Below are 17785 nucleotides of genomic sequence, written 5' to 3'. Positions count from 1 at the left end.
ATGTATTTACTTCTTTTGTGTATTATCTGTCTCCTCCCAGCAGAAAGTAAGCTCCCTGAGGGCAGTAGTTTGTGTTTTTCACGCTGCGGCCCCTTGCATAGCACACCTGGCGTGTGGTAGGTGTGCAGGTGTAGGACAAACACATGCTGAAAGAATGGGCACCTACCTGGGCTTTCGTGACTGCCATCTCAAGGGGTCTGCTGCTGACAGTGACCGACTCCAGTGCAGAGGACATCCGGTGGCAGAGGTGCTTGTTCTGGATGGCAAATCTCAGCTCTTCCTTGACAAAGGGTGTCAGGTTAGCAAAATCCTCAAACACCAGTGACCCAGGAGGGGACAGGCAGGGGACGATGGCAGAGGCACTGACTTCCGAGGCAGAGACCTGGCCTGGGTGTTGAAGCATCATTTTGCTGAAAGACACATCGAAACCCAAACTACTTCAGGGTTTGGGGGCATGGGGCCAAGTCCCACCACACCTGCGACCTCCAACCCGAGTCCCACCCCCAGGGAAAGTCCCATAAGCCCTCCGGCTTCTGTTATGTTTTCATTTCATGCCATCCTCAGCTTGAGTAAAACAGGTTCTTAAAATACACAGCTCAGTGATGTGGATAAAATGCCTCACTGAAGTTGATCAGGGTTGGCATTTCGAATTCTCAAAAGCATTAGTGTTGGTTGGTGTGCATACATGCAAATGTAGCCTCAAACAGTACTGAAAGAGGAAGAGCATAAAAAAAAAGTGAAACTATTATATAACCTCATTTCCAGTCTCTTTTTGAAAAAAGAAACTTGGCATCTGAAATCAAGTTGAAGTTGTCAGTAAGTGGAAGTAAAGCAAGACGTGGGGGACCCCTGAATGTAGCAAATATATCTCTGACAATTCTCCCTCGGGAAGTTGAATCCAAATAAATGAGCGTGAGGATGGTAACCGTGGCAGGCGAGTTTCTTTGAGCCAGTCCTTGGCAGAGGCTGGGGGCTAGGCTTTCAGATCACAAGGGACCAGTAGTAGCCCCTTTGTAAAGTTAAGCTTAATGAAGCAAAGACCTCAGAATAAAGTGAGGAGCTAAGAATTTGGACCTCGTCTGGAGGTCTTGTTCAGCCCTGTGGTGTCTGTGCAGAGCCTTGGTCTGGGGGCCAAAGGGGACCTGGGGTACTGTCTCTGGTGCTAAGGAGCAGTATGACTTGAACTCTCAGAGCCTCAGTCTTCATCCAGCACATGACTGAGTTTCTGCAGCATGGGGACTGAGTCTCTGCTGTCACTCTATCCCAGAGCAGGCTGCTCCCAATGCCTGCTGACCACTGAAGGCTGCCCGACTAAATACATGAAATCAGGAAGGGGTGGCCAAAGCAAATGGCTTCTGAGGTCCTATCTACCTCTATCATTCTACAGCCCAAGGAATCCAAAGAGACAGTCCCAAATAATAAAAGCTAAGTGTCCGACCGTTTGACCATTCAACCAGTTGTTATGACGCGCACTGACCACCAGGGGGCAGACGCTCCAACCGGCAGGTTAGCTTGCTGCTGGGGTCCAGCCTATCGGGACTGGGCGAGAGGGGCCAGACATGCCCTGGAACCCTCCTGCAGTCCCTTCTGGCCCTGATCATGCACTGATGGGGTCCCTCAGCCTGGCCTTTGCCCTCTCACAATCCAGGACCTCTTGGGGGATGTCAGAGAGCCGGTTTAGGCCCAATCCCCACAGGCCAGGCCGAGGGACCCCACACAGCGGGCCTCTAGTAGGAAAATAAAAGGTAAAAACAATAACAGTTCCATGGTCCCCATAAATCTCTTCCCGCCATGTACTTCCTCCAGCACTGGCTGTTCCCCTTTGTCCAGGCAGTCAGTTCTCCAGGGGTGAGGAGGGTGGGGATTATCTAGTTAGGGGTTCCCTGGAGAGTTCTTCTCAATCTGGGGATCTGTGGTCTTTAAGTCCAACCAGACAGGAAGCCCATCAACAAATTGCTAACATTTAATGAGTGCCTCCTTCACACCAGGAACCTGATGTGATTTATCTCATTTAATCCTCATGAGAACCTAGTTGAGTTAGGTCCTAGCACCATTTTTATAGATGGAGTAACTGAGATTTATACAAGCTAAATAATTTGCCTAAAGTCAGTGTGAGGCAGCATCAGGATTTGGAATTTGGTTTGGCTCCAAAATTCATGTCCTTAATGTATAGAATATAGAATATTATTCCACATTGCAAAACAAACAAAAAACCAAAGCAAATTTTTCATGGGGGTGTGAGTAGGCATAGGGATGGTGGGCGTCCCAGAAATGAATTGCTGGAGGAAAGAGCCACAGGGGAAACTTGAACCCTAGGTAATGAATTTGCTGATCTATGTCAGGGTGCACACTCAGGCTGCTGCCCCCATTTTGGAGTATATATAAGCAGGCCTTTTATCCACAAAAATTCCTAGACTGGGGTCTGAAGATCAAGATTTAAGGCTCACTTACTCATATGTCATCCTAACTCCCAGTGCCCTTCCTTCACCTATATAAAAGAAAGCTAATAACAATCGTCCTATTTTCTCATCGAGTTGTACAAGGAGTTGAGGAAATAATAATACATGAATTTGCCTTGGAAACATAATACAACTAGGGGGTATGCTTTTACTGGGCCTCCCAGGGATCTCTCAGGCACAAGCCTGGCTCTCTGACAGACACTCTGTGAGGTCCAGGTGGGAGGGTGGCTGGTCACTCTCTTGGATCTCAAACACTTCTGAATAGAGCACCCTGACTTCTAACTCCCCTTTACAATCTGAGATACACTGTTGGAGGCAAGAATTCCAGGCCAACAAATGCCACCTTTGACTATTCAAAGGAACCCATGAAATGTATGTAACCCTTTCTATGAAGCCCTATGTCATGAGTCAGAACTGAGGTTCTACCAGCTTAATCCTATAACCTTAGGATGCTGGGAGGGTACTTGTCTCTGGCAGGTAATAAACTCTGAGAAAACAGCCTTCTAAAGCCGGAGGCTTAAGATGCTTCCATGCATTCATGCTTTCCCTCCCCTTCTAACTTCATTAAAAATCCAGTAGTTCAGGGATGGAATTCAAAGCTACCACTGGGCTTGCCTTTGTTTGGAGGACTAGATGGCTCCCTTCTACATGGGTAGTCTGAATTCCACACAGTTGTGTGTAGTTCCATTTCACCACCCAACTACATTTATTAATGAGCTTTCAAGGCTTGAGGTCTGCTGTTTGGGAATTTTTTTCCCTCCTTCTTAGTGTAGTCAGCAGTCCTGAGGAAAGAAAGTGAAGAATGTCAGTGGTATGGAATGTCTTTATGAAAAACATTGGGTGGGCTTACTTGGGGACAGAAATGGGTTGTAAAAATGTTAAATGCTTTTCAGAACATAAAGTAGTTCTATCTGTAGAGATTTGGGCTTTCTCTGCACTCAGCTAAAGCTTAGGGTTGTTTTTTTTTTTTAGTTTTTTGAGATACTTTCTGGTTACTTCTTTACTCAGTTCTCTTAAGATATGATTCAGCCCAGACTCAGGCTGTGTCTCTACAAGGAAAACGAAGTTAAAATCTTCAGACAACTTTTTCCCGTGAATGTTGAGACCTTTTAACATCCCCCTCATTGAAGAAAAAAATATGTTTGGGGATTTTCTGAGTTGACTTTCTACATTGATCTTAAAATTGTCCACACTTGCTACAAAGCACTTGCATTATGCTTCTGCTTCGTTATCTCTGATCAGAAATCACGTCGTGTCATTGGTGGTGTAATCATTTTCAAGAAAGTGAAACTTTTACTCATGTATTTCTTTAACTGGAAATTCAGCTCCTAGATTTTATTTCCTAGTAGCTACAAACAACTGTGTTGAATTTTCACTTTTAATTTTCCGTTAACCACGGCTCATAAAACATCTTAAAGTCAGAAGCCAACATTGGTCTTTTGCTAACTTCATATCTTGCTTGGTCTTTCTCCCAGCCCATTTGAAGGTTGGAGGTATACAGCTGGGCTTCAGGACTAGATGTTTCCACTGACAAGCTGAGTACCCACCAAGAAGCCACTCATGCTTTCAGGGCCTCAGTCTCCTCATCTGTGAAATGAGACCAGTACCGCCTGCCTGAGTTCCCTCACAGGGCTGTCAGGAAGATCTTACGAGATTCATGAAGGTGAGTTTACACATATCCTGAGTCCCCAATACTACTATGATTCCACTTTCTCCATTTCGAGGGAACTCAATGCTGTCAATACAGCTTATTCATAAGGAATTAACTGGAACCCTCAAGACATTCAGGTCAGTCACAGCTTCTTTTGCACTTTGATTGACCCCAGGCTCCCCACACATCAGGTCAATTCCACCCCTCTATTTGCTGGCACCAGCTTGTCTCTACTGGTACTTATGAAATAACTAGTTCTCACTAATGAGACCATTTCTGGTTTCTGTGGTGTCCTGGCTATGTACTTCCTCCTCCCCAGGATGGGTGACACTTGGAGTCACTGACCTTGCTCCATGCCCAGCCATTTGAAAAAGGAAGAAATCATGGACTCTATCTAATGAAATAGAACACCTAATATTAGAGTCACGTAGGTCAGGTCTTTATTTGTAAGTAAGTAAAATGAGGTCCAGGAAGGTAGTGACTTGCCCAAAACCAAAGCTGGCGAGTGGTCCAGCTCGGGCCAAGCTGCTGACCACCCACCCACTGCTCATTTTCTTCCATCACCAAGAGAGACCCAGCTAACGAAGCAACTGGCCAGGTAGATAAAGAATCAAGTCAAGTAACCTGGTACCCACCAGAGGAGGCTTTGGCAGGATTAGATAGGGAGGGAGTATAGAAGGAAGAGAACAGGGAGAGAGAAGGGGGTAGACAGAAGGATCCAAAGGCAAGGTAGCTGCCACAGGTGCTGAGTGCTGTGTCTTATCCACACTGTGGGCCTGGAGTGTTACCTGCCATGTTATCTCTGAAACCAGCCAGACAATTACAACTACAAAACCTATATTCACCCCAGTCTTGGTCTGGAATAGCCTGAAAGCAAGAGCCTCTGTGTTGTAGCATTATTCTACAACAAATGCTAACTGCAGCACAAGGAGACAGTAATATCAATTTCCCCTTCATTTAAAGTTGAGGAGACAGCGGTAACTGGCAGCCACAATGAAATAGGTGCATTGGGAGAAAACGTGGCAGGCAGCACTTCAGGCCCACAGTGTGGGCAAGAAATACACCTGTAGCCACTACTGGAGCCTTTGGATCCTTCCTGTCTTAACTGCCCTCCCCCCCTCCATCCCTCCCACCTCCCACCCCCCTATGCTTTAGCAACTCCTTTATTTGTAAGGAAGCATATGTGAGCTAGGTAATGAAAGTACAGAAAACGAAGTGGTTAGGAAGTAAGCAGATGAGTTGGAAATGGGGTATGGAGGAGCAGAGGGGAGAACCAATCCAAATGGAAAGAAAGCTGGAAAAGGAAGAGATGTCCAATAGAGAGTCCCCATTCCCCCTTTGCCTCAGAGGCTGGTCAGTGAGAGACTCCCTCATTCAAGTCATACAAGACCCCTTACTACCTCCCCCCCTTTTGAAATTACACCACTCTAGAATCTGAAAATCTTCTGGCCAGTAAAGGACCTTAACGGTTATCTGGTCCAAACACCGCCTTGCGCTGGCAAACAGGCAGAGGGGGCCAGCACTGCGTATGTGCCCCCATCTCCCAGCAGGGGATACTGAGGCTCCAGGACATCACGTGCAGTACAAGCTCTCCTCAGGGTCCTGGCCACTAGACCACAAAGCTCTCAATCATAAGCATGTGGCTTCGCACCTTCGCTTTCCCTGCGGCGGGTCTCCATGGAGGAAAAGTAGAGAAATCTGAGAACACGCCACAGGAAGAACCAAAGCCACAGGTATGAGAGAAAGGCGTGAGCAACTTGGGACAGGAAGTCTCAGGCCCAGGAGCCCGACCCCAGTCAGTGCGGGAGCCCTCTCCGTCTTCTGCCGAAGGACCGGACCTGAGCGCCCGCCACCTCTAAACTTATCCCAACTAACTTTCGCTCCAGGCTGCCTGCGCTGTCCTGCTGTCCTCCGCTTCCGAATGCGTAGGGCGACTCCCGGCGGCCGCGGCCGCGACCCCGGTTCCCCGGTTCGGTTCCATTCATTCCGTTCGGCTCCTGGGGCAGCCCTGCTGTGAGCCCCCAGCCTCCGTGCCACTCTGCGGATCTCGGGAAGGCTGGAATCGGGAGTGCCAGTGCCGCGGCACCAAGCGAGGGATGGAGCGAACAGCGAGCTGGAGAGCCTCGGACACCCGTGCGCAACACACCTCCGCACGCCTGCTCCCAGAGGGGTAGGAAAGCGCCAAGGCGGAGAGGAGCGGTGTTCCCAGCCTAGCCGAGGGGCAGGAGCCCCACCTCTCTATCAACAGGACCCTTCTGCGCCCCAAGTCAAAAGAGAAAGTTCTTGGCGAGAAACTTTCTGAAGCGCCGAAGAGCAGCGGTAGCTGGGAAAAGTTCGGCCAGAGTTCTTTAGAAGCCGAAGGCTGCGGGCGCGGGTCGGGGCTGGGCCCAGGGGTCGCGGGACTAGTTACTATAGGGGCGCGAAGGGAATGAAAGCGAGCCACCCTCTCCGGCTCACTCACTCGACTTCCAAGCGCTCACCTCTGGTCTCCACTCGGAGCGGCCAGGGTCCGGAGGGCGGGCGGGGTCGGGACGGGGTCGGGCTGCCTGTCGGTGAGGCTGGCGGGCGAAAACCCGGAGCGCACGGCCGAAGCGCGGGCAGGCGGGTCCGCTGGGGCAGCGACCGGGGGAGTGCTGTGCAGTGCCCGCCTCGCTGCGTGCGACTGTGGCTGGGAGTGCGTTGCATCACCCTTTATAGCCCTCTGGCTGGCGCCGCGCCAGATTACTCCAGTCCCAGGCTGATGTAATGCTATTAATAGCTTTCCCCGAGAACCAGCAGAACTAGACTGGGCAAGGGAGGGGACTGGAGGAGGGGCCAAAGTGGAGGGGGGGGTGGAGGGGGGGTAGAGGTGGGGACTGGTGATGCAAAAGCGCGGGGAGGAGCCGGCCCGGGAGCGTCCTCCGGACTCGCGCGCTAGGACACAAACCTGCCCGCCCTCTCTCCATATCAGGACAGGAGTCGCTCGGGCTGGCCGCCAGATGTGCGTACTCGCTGCTGCGTGTTCCAGGCATGAGCCAATGGTGCCTAAGCCAGCTGCATGACTCCACCGCGCTGGCATCTCTCCCTCCGCTAGGTGGGGGGACGAGGGGGGGGTGATGGGGGACGGTGTGGGGTGGATCCTGGCCGCAGTCCAGACGAGGTGAAGCTGGGAAGCAGGCACATCCTTTCTCTAAAATGAGTGATCATTTTCTGGAGCTTCGGGAAAATACCCTCTCCCCCGCCAAACGCCTCCTTCCACGTAGGGGGCGGGGTAAGAACTGTAGGGTTAGCCTCTGGTGCGAGAGAGGTGCCCAAAGGCACCCTACGGCGAACCCACACCGTTACCCGCCGTGTGTGACCTTCGCGGCTGGGACCGCGAGAAGTTTGCGGGTTAACACAGAGCGGAGCGCAGCGCTCGGCGGGCACTGTGGGCTCGAAGTCTCGTCGCACCCACCCGAGGGCAAATGGAACAGTCCCGAGGCAGGTTGGGAACCCGACCCCCGGCGAGGGCAAATAGGACCTTAAGGGTTAGGGTTCTTTCTTTATTTCTTTTTTAACAACCTCAAGCGTTTGAGATTGATAGTGAAATGAACAAGATCCTGGAAAGATGAGAGCTGGAGAAATCAGAGGCAACCCAAAGAGGGACTCTGGGTGGGGCTGAAGCCTCGAGGCCAGGAAGAGGAGGAAAAGTACGGTGCGTTGGTCTCCTTATTTAGGTGCGTAGGGAAAGCGGTCTTGGGCTTTCACGTATTTTGTCGCGCCCAGAGCGACTGGGCTGGGACCGGACCTTGGGGACTGGGGACGCGCGGACAGCTGCGGAAATGAGGTCCTGGAGCAGAAATCCCTTCCGCCCCCGAGCCGGGCCGGGGTGGCGGGAGAGGCGCTGTCCCGTGAACCCAGATTCCAGCCGAGGCTTCAGCAGAACTGGATTTGAACCTTAAAATGACTTCTTGGTTCGGATTCCCCGACCTTAGCTGTCTCGCCGGCCCATGGACGCATATATGTGGAAGCAAGTGTGCCCCTCGCTGTTTTTGAACCTGCCAGGGAGGGAGACCTATGCGAACCTGTAGGGTATGGGGGCACAGCTGGTGCAGAAACAATTGCTTCCAGCTGCCTCTTGGGAGCGAGGCGAGCGAAGGTCTAAGTGTGGTAATTTGGGGTGAGAACCGGAAGGGTCTCGCTCGCTCGCAGCCCCACCCCACGCACCTGCAGCCTTCTGCTCTTATGGTGGTGGAGGGTCCCGTCAGCCTCTCTCTAGCTCGCTCTCTCCCTCACTCCCTTACACACGCACACGCACACGGCATCTGTGTCCCTTCCCCCGGCCCCGCCCATTGTTCAACAGCCTGGGGCAGAGACCCTCAGAGCTGCAGGTACCAGAGTCTCCCGAATCCGGCTTCCTCTCCCCACCCCCAGCCCCACCCAGAACACCGCCCCCCCCCCCAACCGCGCCCCGGGCCCCCAAGTTTCGGGCTCAGGACACGCCGAGGGCGACCTCGGAAATTCCTTCTGTCCCCAGCCCGACCTGGAACCCCGGGGTTCCCCGCAGGATCCCCGAGAATGTTGTTCGGGACATGATAGGGTTTACAGCTGTGTCGCGCGGGAAGCACTAGGCGATTGTTTTGCTTTACTTTTCTCCATGGTAACGGCTCTCCCGGCCACACCCTCCACACCCAGCCCTCCCCTCCCCCCGCCCGCACTCGGCGCCCCACACCCCCAGACCCGCCCTCCCGCCTACGCGTCGCGTTGGCTGGTAAACTCCAGGCGGGCAGGTAAGCTCCTAGATTCGAAGGAAAGGCGTTTGTCCATTTAAATGAAAGGTATTTGGGACTCTATTTATTGCGTGCACTTATCTTCTGCCTGGGATAAAAGACACCATTATAAAGAGAAATGAGATGGGGGAGAACACGTGAAAGCTTTCCCCTTCTGTTCCTCTGTGAAATGCCTGCGGAAATCTTTAACCAGTTTACATTTTAAACTCTGAGCCACTCATACACCCCAGCCAGATGTATGGAGGTGGAGTCCTGTCCTGTAGGGGAAATTCAACTACAGGAGTTGGATACACAGCAGCCAGACTAGCCTGCGCAAACCAGTGCAAGAGGAGGGTAATGAAGACGGAGAAGTCCTAGCTCCGGCGGTTTGTTTTTGTTACCATAGTGCCTCCTGTTCCTCATAGGAGTCTTGTTTCATTCTAATAATTCTTGGTTTTGAATCTTCAAGTCACACCTGGATAGAAATGCGGCCAGCTGATCACAGAAGTCTGAGGCCGCTTTCTATGCCAGCTTTCCCACTGAAACTCTAAAGGCGATAAGAATCTAGACACAGAAGTAAGTCCACCCCCTTGTGAATGAAACTCTTATCTAAGAAAAACAGAAAGGACGCCTGCCTGCCTCCCCGCCTCCCTGCCCCCAGCCCTCCAGAGAGCTGTGAAATGCCCCAATGGCGGACTGGGAAAGTGGAAAGGAAGCGCCCCAAGGTCTGTATCGCTGAGGAGTGAACAGTATCTGCGTCCTGTGCATCCTCAGTTACCCTGATTGAGTCCTGTGTGCACCCTGCGCACTGTCTAGAGGAGGGGCAAGAATAGCTTCCCAGGCCAAAATGCTTCTTTTCCAAAAGGCAAAGAATCGCTGCCTCCGGAGAAGGAAGCCATGCTTTGGTTATTTCAGGGGTTAATCCTCAGTGAAAGAGGGTGAAGCAGAGACCTGAATATTGTTGAAGTTTCATGCTGGAGAACCGCCTGGGGAATCCACATTCAGACCAGCCTTGGTATGTTTTGCCGAGTGAGATAAGAACTGGAAACTTCATGTTGGGGCATGTGCAAAAGGAAGGGGAAAATGTTAAAAGGGGAGGGGTTGGAACTAGGCAGCTAAAAACAGCCCACTCGTGGCAACCGAATCTAAACACCAAACATTGCAGGGAGCCAAAAAAAAAAGTCCAGAGATATTTAAAGATTTTAGCAGTTTCTTAGTCCAGGGAACAGTTTCTTCCCACTCCTTCCCCCACCCCATTACTCTTCTTCAAACCCCAAGATTGTATTACAGAGCTCTGGAGAGGCACATTAAACACAAGTTAAAGTTAGTCAGGCACTAGCAGTCAGTCCTCGTGGCTCAACCCATTTCACCTCAGAAAGTGTGGGATAGCCGGGCCCGTGTGGATCAGTGGTTGAGTGTGGACCTATGAACCAGGAAGTCATAGGTAGATTCCTGGTCATCCCAGTGTAGGGCTCCATCCCAGTGTAGGGCATGCAGGACGCAGCTCGCTCTCTGGCTTGCGCTCTCTCTCTCTCTCCCTTCCTCTCTGAAATCAATAAAAAATCTTTTTTTTTTTTTTAAAGAAAGTGTGGGGTACATTTTCTTTTTTATTCTGTTTTCCAAAACCCACACTTAAACTCAATTTGAGTAGTGGACATTACTAACTTCAGAGTCTACAAATGGGCCTCCTTAGGAAATACGGGGAAAGATTGCATAATGGGCTGTCACCTTGCATAAGTCATGTCACATTCTGGGCTCAAGTTTCCTTAGCTCAAATAGAGCATTAATAACAGTATCGGACACACAAGTTTGTTGGAAGGCTTCATGAGGATGGGGCACACAGCTGGTCCTCAGTAATGGTGTCTTTAATTATGAATCAAGGAGGGCTTTCTGGGGATACCCCTGAATCTCTCCCAGAGTCCATTCTATCCCCTAGTCTGTGACAAACAATTGTAGATGAAGTCAAACTATATTAAGGAATGGTCATCTTCAGGGGCTTGAGGATAAGACTCCACACAGAAACCAATGAGCGTGATCCCTGTTCTCCACCCTCAGCAACTCTAGTACATACAGGGGCTCTCCTCAGTGCATAGCGGACCAATGGCCTGTGCAAAGTGCCCTGGGTTGGGAGCAGGAGATTTGGGTTCCGGTTGGGTTCTGCCTTTGGTATTCTTGAGCAGGACATTCTTCCCTCAGAAATGAGGAGACCTGGGCTGAGCTCTGAGGGTCTTAAATGAACACCTTCTGTAGAGCCATCCTGAAAAACCCTGGCAACCTATCCTAACAGAGTTGGAGGGAGAGCAGGTGTCAGGGGGGAGGCACAATGACAAACCCATTTCCATAATCTCTCTTTCCCTCCAAAAGCTAGAGAAATATTGTCTAACTTGACTCTCAAACACAGCCTTTAGTCCTGACAACCTCCCCCCACTCAACACTTCTAAGAAAATTTGCCCCTGAACTTTGTGCCTTATTAGAGAAGAGAGTGTAAGAGCCCCCAAGCAGGGATTGCATTGTTGGGACCTTTTTTGTGTGTAATCAATCTTCAACAGCCATAGACATCCACCTTGGACCAGAGGACCAAAGCCCAGGTAGTAGCTACTCCCATATAAGTGTGGGGATCCCGGAGCCCTAGGTACTGAAGATGGACTCCCAACAACCAGAATGTTAGCAGGAATCAGGAAACCTGGGAACCACCAGGAGGTTTCCCTCTAGCCAACCGAGTGGCTTACATAAATCATAAACACTTCATCTGTGTTTAAAATAGGACTATTTAATATCAACTCTGTCCAAAGGATTGTTGTAAGAATCAATGAGATAACAGATGTGAAAGGGATTTGAAAATAATTAAAAGAAGCATACTTTTAAAGATTCTTTTGGTGAAGCTTTTCTTAGTATATATATTTTTTACCATTATGAAAATTTGGGAAATAGGCAGGAGAAAAAAATTACCCCTAATCTCAACACTATTAGCATTTTGGTGTGTTCCCTCCAGTCTTCTCAGGCATATGATTTTTAGAGTTATGATTACATGCAACTTTGAAATTTGCTCTTTTGCTTATTATTCTGAATTGTATGTGGTCTTAATTACCATCATGTTTCTTCTCAACATTTTGTCTTATTATTGTAAAATGTATCATATGTACAGATGATTATAGAGAACATAAATATATTCATTTTAATAATAAAGCCAACATCAAGAACCCACCACTCAAGTTCAGAAATAGACCACCACCAGTACTTAGAAGCCCTTCTGTGACCATTCCTGATCACATCTGCCTCTCTCCACTTCCCAGAGGTAACCATTATCCTGACTTTTATATTACCATAATTTTTAATGGCCAATGGAGGTGGTATGATTTACTCAATCATTTCCCTACTTTTAGCATTTAGGTGTTGCCAATATTTTGCAAGAGTGTTATATAAATTTAAATCTTTATTATGGAAGAGCAGGTATCAAATTTTATCATTGCCCACATTGCCTTTTAAGAGCACCCCAGGCAGGGATTAGAGAACAGGTCTTGATTTCTATCTTCAGTGCTACACAGGGCACAATGGAAAATGTAAGGTCCCTCAATGATTGTGACTACCTGTACCTTTTCTTTGTTTCCTAACATCCAAATAAAAATATCTTGCAGGCACTTCCCCCAACAGAGCTTCACCTTTAACCCTTCCCCTCTCTACTTTCCTACCCCAACCCCTTATTTTCTCTTCATCCTCCTTAAAACAGAAAATCCAGGCTGTACCATGGTGATTGGTACTGAGGCAGAAGAGCCCGTGCCTTCCGGTAGCATGCTTACTGGAGCTCGGGTAGCACCTCAGCTTGGAAATTGCTATGCCAGCTGGGGGGCATGGGTGGCATGGGTGATACAAGGTGGAGCAGGTTCCTGGAATCTGGTGGTGCTGATTCTCTGAACTGCAAGATACCAGAGCTGAAAGGGCCCTGGAAGTCATCGATTGCCATCAAACTGGGTGTGAGCATGTGCATGAGTGCACCGAAGTGCACCAGAGCCGGGAGGTACACAGGGGATCCTGCTGGAGTCTGTCTTAATCAGTGTTTTCAATATTGCTTTTATTAAACAAGCATGTATATAAATGTGCCACACAAGAATTTTTAAGGAAAGGAAAAGGATATCAAATACATTTTGCGCTTGTAATGGGCCACTGAAAGTTATACTTCTGGGCCTGGCCTGGGTTGGTCAGTGGTTGAGCGTTGACCTATGAACCAGGAGGTCATGGTTCAATTCCCCGTCAGGGCACATGCCCGGGTTGTTGACTTCATCCCCAGTGTGGGGCTTGCAGGAGGCAGCCGATCAAGGATTCTCTCTCATCATTGATGTTTCTCTCTCTCTCTCTCTCTCTCTCTCTCCCTCCTTTAATCTCTGAAATAAATTATATATATGAAAGTTATACTTCTGGGACCCTGGGGGGAATGGTTCCCTGTCTTCTGCCTCTAAGTGTAATACTCGCTGTGTCCAGACTGTGGGCTATGCCCTTTACATATAGTTAATGCTTTTAATCCTCATAACAACTCTATGAGGTAAGTACTGTGAACATCTCCACTTTATAGATGAGGAAACTAAGGCACAGAGAGGGCAAATAACTGCCAGAAGTTACACAGCAAGGAAGTGGCAGAGCAGGAATCAAGCTTAGGCAGTCTGGCCCCCTGAGTCTGGGTCCTTAACCACAAGACCTATTGCCTCTCAGCAAGTACTCATGGGAAACTTGGGATACTCTGATGTGGTTCAGTGTCCTCCTTTAATGGGTGGGGATATTGAGCTCAGAGAGGAAAAGTGGCTCTCTATGGCCTCAGAATCATAAATTCTTACACTAAAAAGAACCTTAGCAGCCAGATTTCTGAGCACCCATTTTTCCCTTTGCCCCAGGAGATGCTCCATTTGCCAAGATTGGGGCCAAGGTGAAGAACAGCTGATCGGAAGAGCGACTGACAGCATTTCAGGGGCTGGTGGCTAGACATGCATAGCATTACTGGAGCTGAAAAGGTGAGTGGTGGAGGGGTAGGATGGCAGAAAGAACCTGGACATCTGCACTCAGATAGAACTGAGTTCAATTCCCCACACTGCCAGCTCCTATTTGGCTTTGAGTGAGTCCTGAAACCTCAGTTTCTCCTGTAAAATAAAAACATCTATCTTAGAAGGTGATAGAACAGTGGATTAAAGAACAATGCATCCTCAAGGCCTCTACATAGGAGATATTCAATAAATGTTACTTTTTTCCTTCATTATGCCTTATTCTTGAAGCTAACAAGTCACAAAGAACTCTCATATATCAGAAATGCCTGAGCCTGAATGGAAAGTTCTCTCTTTCATATTGATTTACTGACTGATTTTAAAACAAATTAAAAAAAAATCAATGTGAAGCCAAGTCATATTTAGTAATTACTATTTACCGAGCACATACTACATGCCAAGCACAATGGAAAACACGTTGAAAAATGCCAAGTATCTTATTTCATCCTTATAATAATCCCATGAGGTAGGTATTATTATTTCAATTTTGTAGATGAAGAAACCAAAGCTCAGAAAAGCTAAGAAAATTGCTCATAGGCATTTGATTCAAACCCAGGTCTGATTTACTTAAAAACTTCTGTTAAGTTAACAGAAGCTTAGAGAGCTTTATATGTATTTATTTTTTAGCCTTGTCCCCCTCCCACTCCTGTTGAAAATGGGCACCCCTGCTTTACCAGTCTTGCTGAGTGCATGGAACATTCTAGAGTTGACCTTACTAGAAAATTCATACACCTGAAGTCCCAGAAGATGGCCACTTGACATCAATTCCAGATCCCTGTGCCCATCTGCCAAACTTTCAATTATTCCATAATTTGCTTTAACCACAAACATAAGTTCTGCTATTGACTGAGTATACTGAATAGGGCTTTTTGGATTTTTATTCTGTTTCCCAAAATATGATGAACTGAAATCATCTGATGATGAGCTTGTACTTGAAACTGGAGTGGCTGAGGGTGGAGTGAGTCACTGTGAGTTTATACCTGTAAGTCAATTCCTAAAATTGTGTCTTATTGCCAGATCCTGATCTCAGCAGCCTGTTTAGCCATCTTGGGAGTTACAAGGACAATCTAAGAGCATCCCTTGCCCTTGAGGAGTTTGAAATCTTGTTTAGGTCTCAAATTAATGTGTGGAATTGTATCTAGCTCATAGCATGTGTTTGATAGCCATATATTTATTCAGCAAACATTTAATGAGCACCTACTATGTGCTGGGTACTCTGTCAGGAGCTGCAGATACATAGTGATGCTTCCCTGCCCTGCACGTGCTCACAGCTCATGCAGTGGCAGACTTTGACAACAGATAGTTACAGGCTGATGTAATAAGGGCTAAAGTGGGTCAGGAAGGCTCTTCCCAGGAGAGCTGGCAACGGCTGATGGACAAAGTGACTTTTGAGTTGGAGATTGAAAGCTGAGCATATTATGGACAGGAGAGGAGGGGAGGCGTTACAGGCATAGAGAGAGGCAACTACAGAGGCTATGGGTGCCAGGAAGACAGGGGCTGTGCCCTGTTCATCTCTATGCTTATTCTCACCTCCTTGAACCATTCCAGGTACATCCTAGGCCCAGGTAAATGTGCATGCAATGAATAAGATATAAAATTGGGAAAACCTGTAGCACATTTGCTGAGGCATCTGCTGAGCAGGAGTATGTGTGGAGGGGAGAGGGTGTTGGGGAGTAAGTGCTGGTGGCCAGGAGGGCGGGGGCAGACTGTGAATAGACCTTGAAGGTTGGAATAACCAGTTTGGATTGTGTCCCAGGGACAAAGCAAAGAGATGGGTCACAGGATCTTTGGGCAGTGGGTGGACACAGTAGATGTTCAGGAAGATTGCCAGTGCAGGACTGAGGGTGGACTGGATGGGAGAGGAGGATGCCAGCAGAGGCTCAGGAAGTTGCAACAATGATGAGGGGGGAGGTGGGGGTAACTGAAGGCCAGATGAACTGAGAAGATGGTGGTCCAATCTCACATGTCATTCAATCAAAATTATCCACAAGACACAATACTCTTATATGTTGAAAGTAAAATAGTGGTTTCCCCTAGATCTTGTCATTGAAAAATTTAAGATTCCTCGTTAAAACTGAGCCCCTCTCATTTTAGGGGGGTGCTGTTCCTACTTTACCAATGTCCTAAGCAGGAGCCTGGTAGATTTTGGGAGTGAAGCAGTGCTGCCTGTCCTGAGGCAGCGAGGTGAACAAAATGGGATGATTTGGGGAAAGTTCCAGGTGGCCACCTTTAGATTTTGGCATGAGCTTGGTGTCAGGACAGATGGAGAGTGTAGGGGTCTCCTACCTCAAGGTGTTATAGGGCAGAGTTGAGAGCAGGGTGGGGAGAGGGCTAGTTGGTATGGTATGGACTAGGGGCTGAAGGAAAGTAATGGGTTTATGTGGGGACAAACACAGAGGTTAGAAGTGGGATGTCAAAAAAGAGAATGGCCCCGGGCATCAGCATGTTGGAGACATCAAAGTAACAGACTCAGAGGAGAGAGGGCAGAGAAGGGGGAAGGGTAGCCAGGCTGGTTGCTAGGACTCGATGTAGCCTGTTCTAGATGATTGAAAACTCACTGTTAATTACCAAGTACCATGTAAATCTGCTCCCACTGGTACACAGCTCTCAACTGTGTTTCCCTCAGGCTTTTTGACAGTAATGTTGACCCTAACTAAACAGTAAGAAAACAACTCTATTTAAAAAATGGTCCAAACACAGTAACAGACATCCCATCAAAGAAGATATATACACTGAGTGGCCAGATTATTATGATCTCTGAATGCATAATAATCTGGCCACTCAGTGTGTGTGTGTGTGTGTGTGTGTGTGTGTGTGTGTGTGTGTGTAGTAGAGGCCCTGTGCATGAATTCGTGCATGGGTGGGGTCCGGCCAGCCTGGCCAGGGTGAGGGGACATGAGCGGTTGGCCAGCCTGCTTGCTGGTTGAACTCCTGGTCAAGGGGACAATTTGCATATTAGCCTTTTATTATATAGGATATACACTGAGTGGCCAAATTATTATGCGTTCAAAGATCATAATAATCTGGCCACTCATGTAGATGGCATATACGCCTATGAAAAGATGTTCCACATCATAAGTTATTACAAAAATGCAAACTAAAACAACAGTAAGGCATAACTACACACCTATTAGAATGGCCAAAACCAAGATCACTAACAACACCAAATGCTGACAAGGATGTGGAGCAACAGGAAATCTCATTTATTGCTGGTGGGAACGCAAAATGGTGCAGCCACTTTGGAAGACCATTTGGCAGTTTAGTGTAAACACACCATTGCCACACAACCCAAAAAGCATGCCCTATTAGTATTTACCTAAAGGAATTGAAAACATGTCCACACAAAACCGTACACATGTATATTTATAGCAGGAAGTAACCAAGATGTCCTTCAGTAGATGAATGGATAACTGGCACATCCAGACAATGGACTGTTATTCAACACTAAAAAGAAATGAGCTGTCAAGCCATGAAAAGACATGGAGGAAACTTAAATGCATGTTATTAAGTGAAAGAAACCAATCTGTAAAGGCTACATATTGCACTTCCTCTCAATTTTGCTGTGAACCTAAAACTATTCTTTAAAAAAAAGTTAGTCTTAATAAAAAAAAAATAATGTTGACTCCAGGTAGCTTTCTGATAAAGTGGTTAATAAACAATGGAGTAGTTACCAAGAAATCAGGAGAAGTCAATGGTCCTTAGCCTGGCATATTTAAGAACTGACAAAGTAAATAAGAGTCTGTTTTTTCCCATGCTATGCCACTGTTTAAAAAGATGTTTACAAAAACTTATAACTTAGGGAATACTGTGGGGGATAATATAAGTTTAAAAAATCAAGACATTTCTTATAAATGTAGAGCAATCACAACTCAATAAAAATTATAAATAACAGCAAATCCATAATAGAGAAAACATTGCCAT

The 17785-nt window shown here is 47.8% G+C and overlaps 1 protein-coding gene across 2 annotated transcripts in view; it reads right to left on the bottom strand.

Annotated features, from left to right (window-relative positions):
* Nucleotides 1-17785, bottom strand: part of ATF3 (activating transcription factor 3) — a 57398-nt gene that overhangs the window by 7612 nt on the left and 32001 nt on the right. Inside the window, exons 1-2 of one of the 2 annotated variants that reach the window (XM_080647719.1) lie at nucleotides 6591-6760; nucleotides 167-410 (exon numbers count right to left, since the gene is read on the bottom strand). In XM_080647719.1, coding sequence (XP_080503845.1) covers nucleotides 167-406 — 240 coding nt within the window. In that variant the 5' untranslated portion in view covers nucleotides 407-410; nucleotides 6591-6760. Of the gene's footprint in view, nucleotides 1-166; nucleotides 411-6590; nucleotides 6761-17785 lie in introns of those variants that run through there. The other variant, XM_080647718.1, reaches the window with a different exon arrangement.

Source organism: Plecotus auritus (assembly GCF_963455305.1).
Source record: "Plecotus auritus genome assembly, chromosome: 12".
Taxonomy (NCBI): domain Eukaryota; kingdom Metazoa; phylum Chordata; class Mammalia; order Chiroptera; family Vespertilionidae; genus Plecotus; species Plecotus auritus.
Note: the sequence above shows the minus strand (reverse complement) of the source record. Positions and strands in the feature narration are given on the sequence as shown.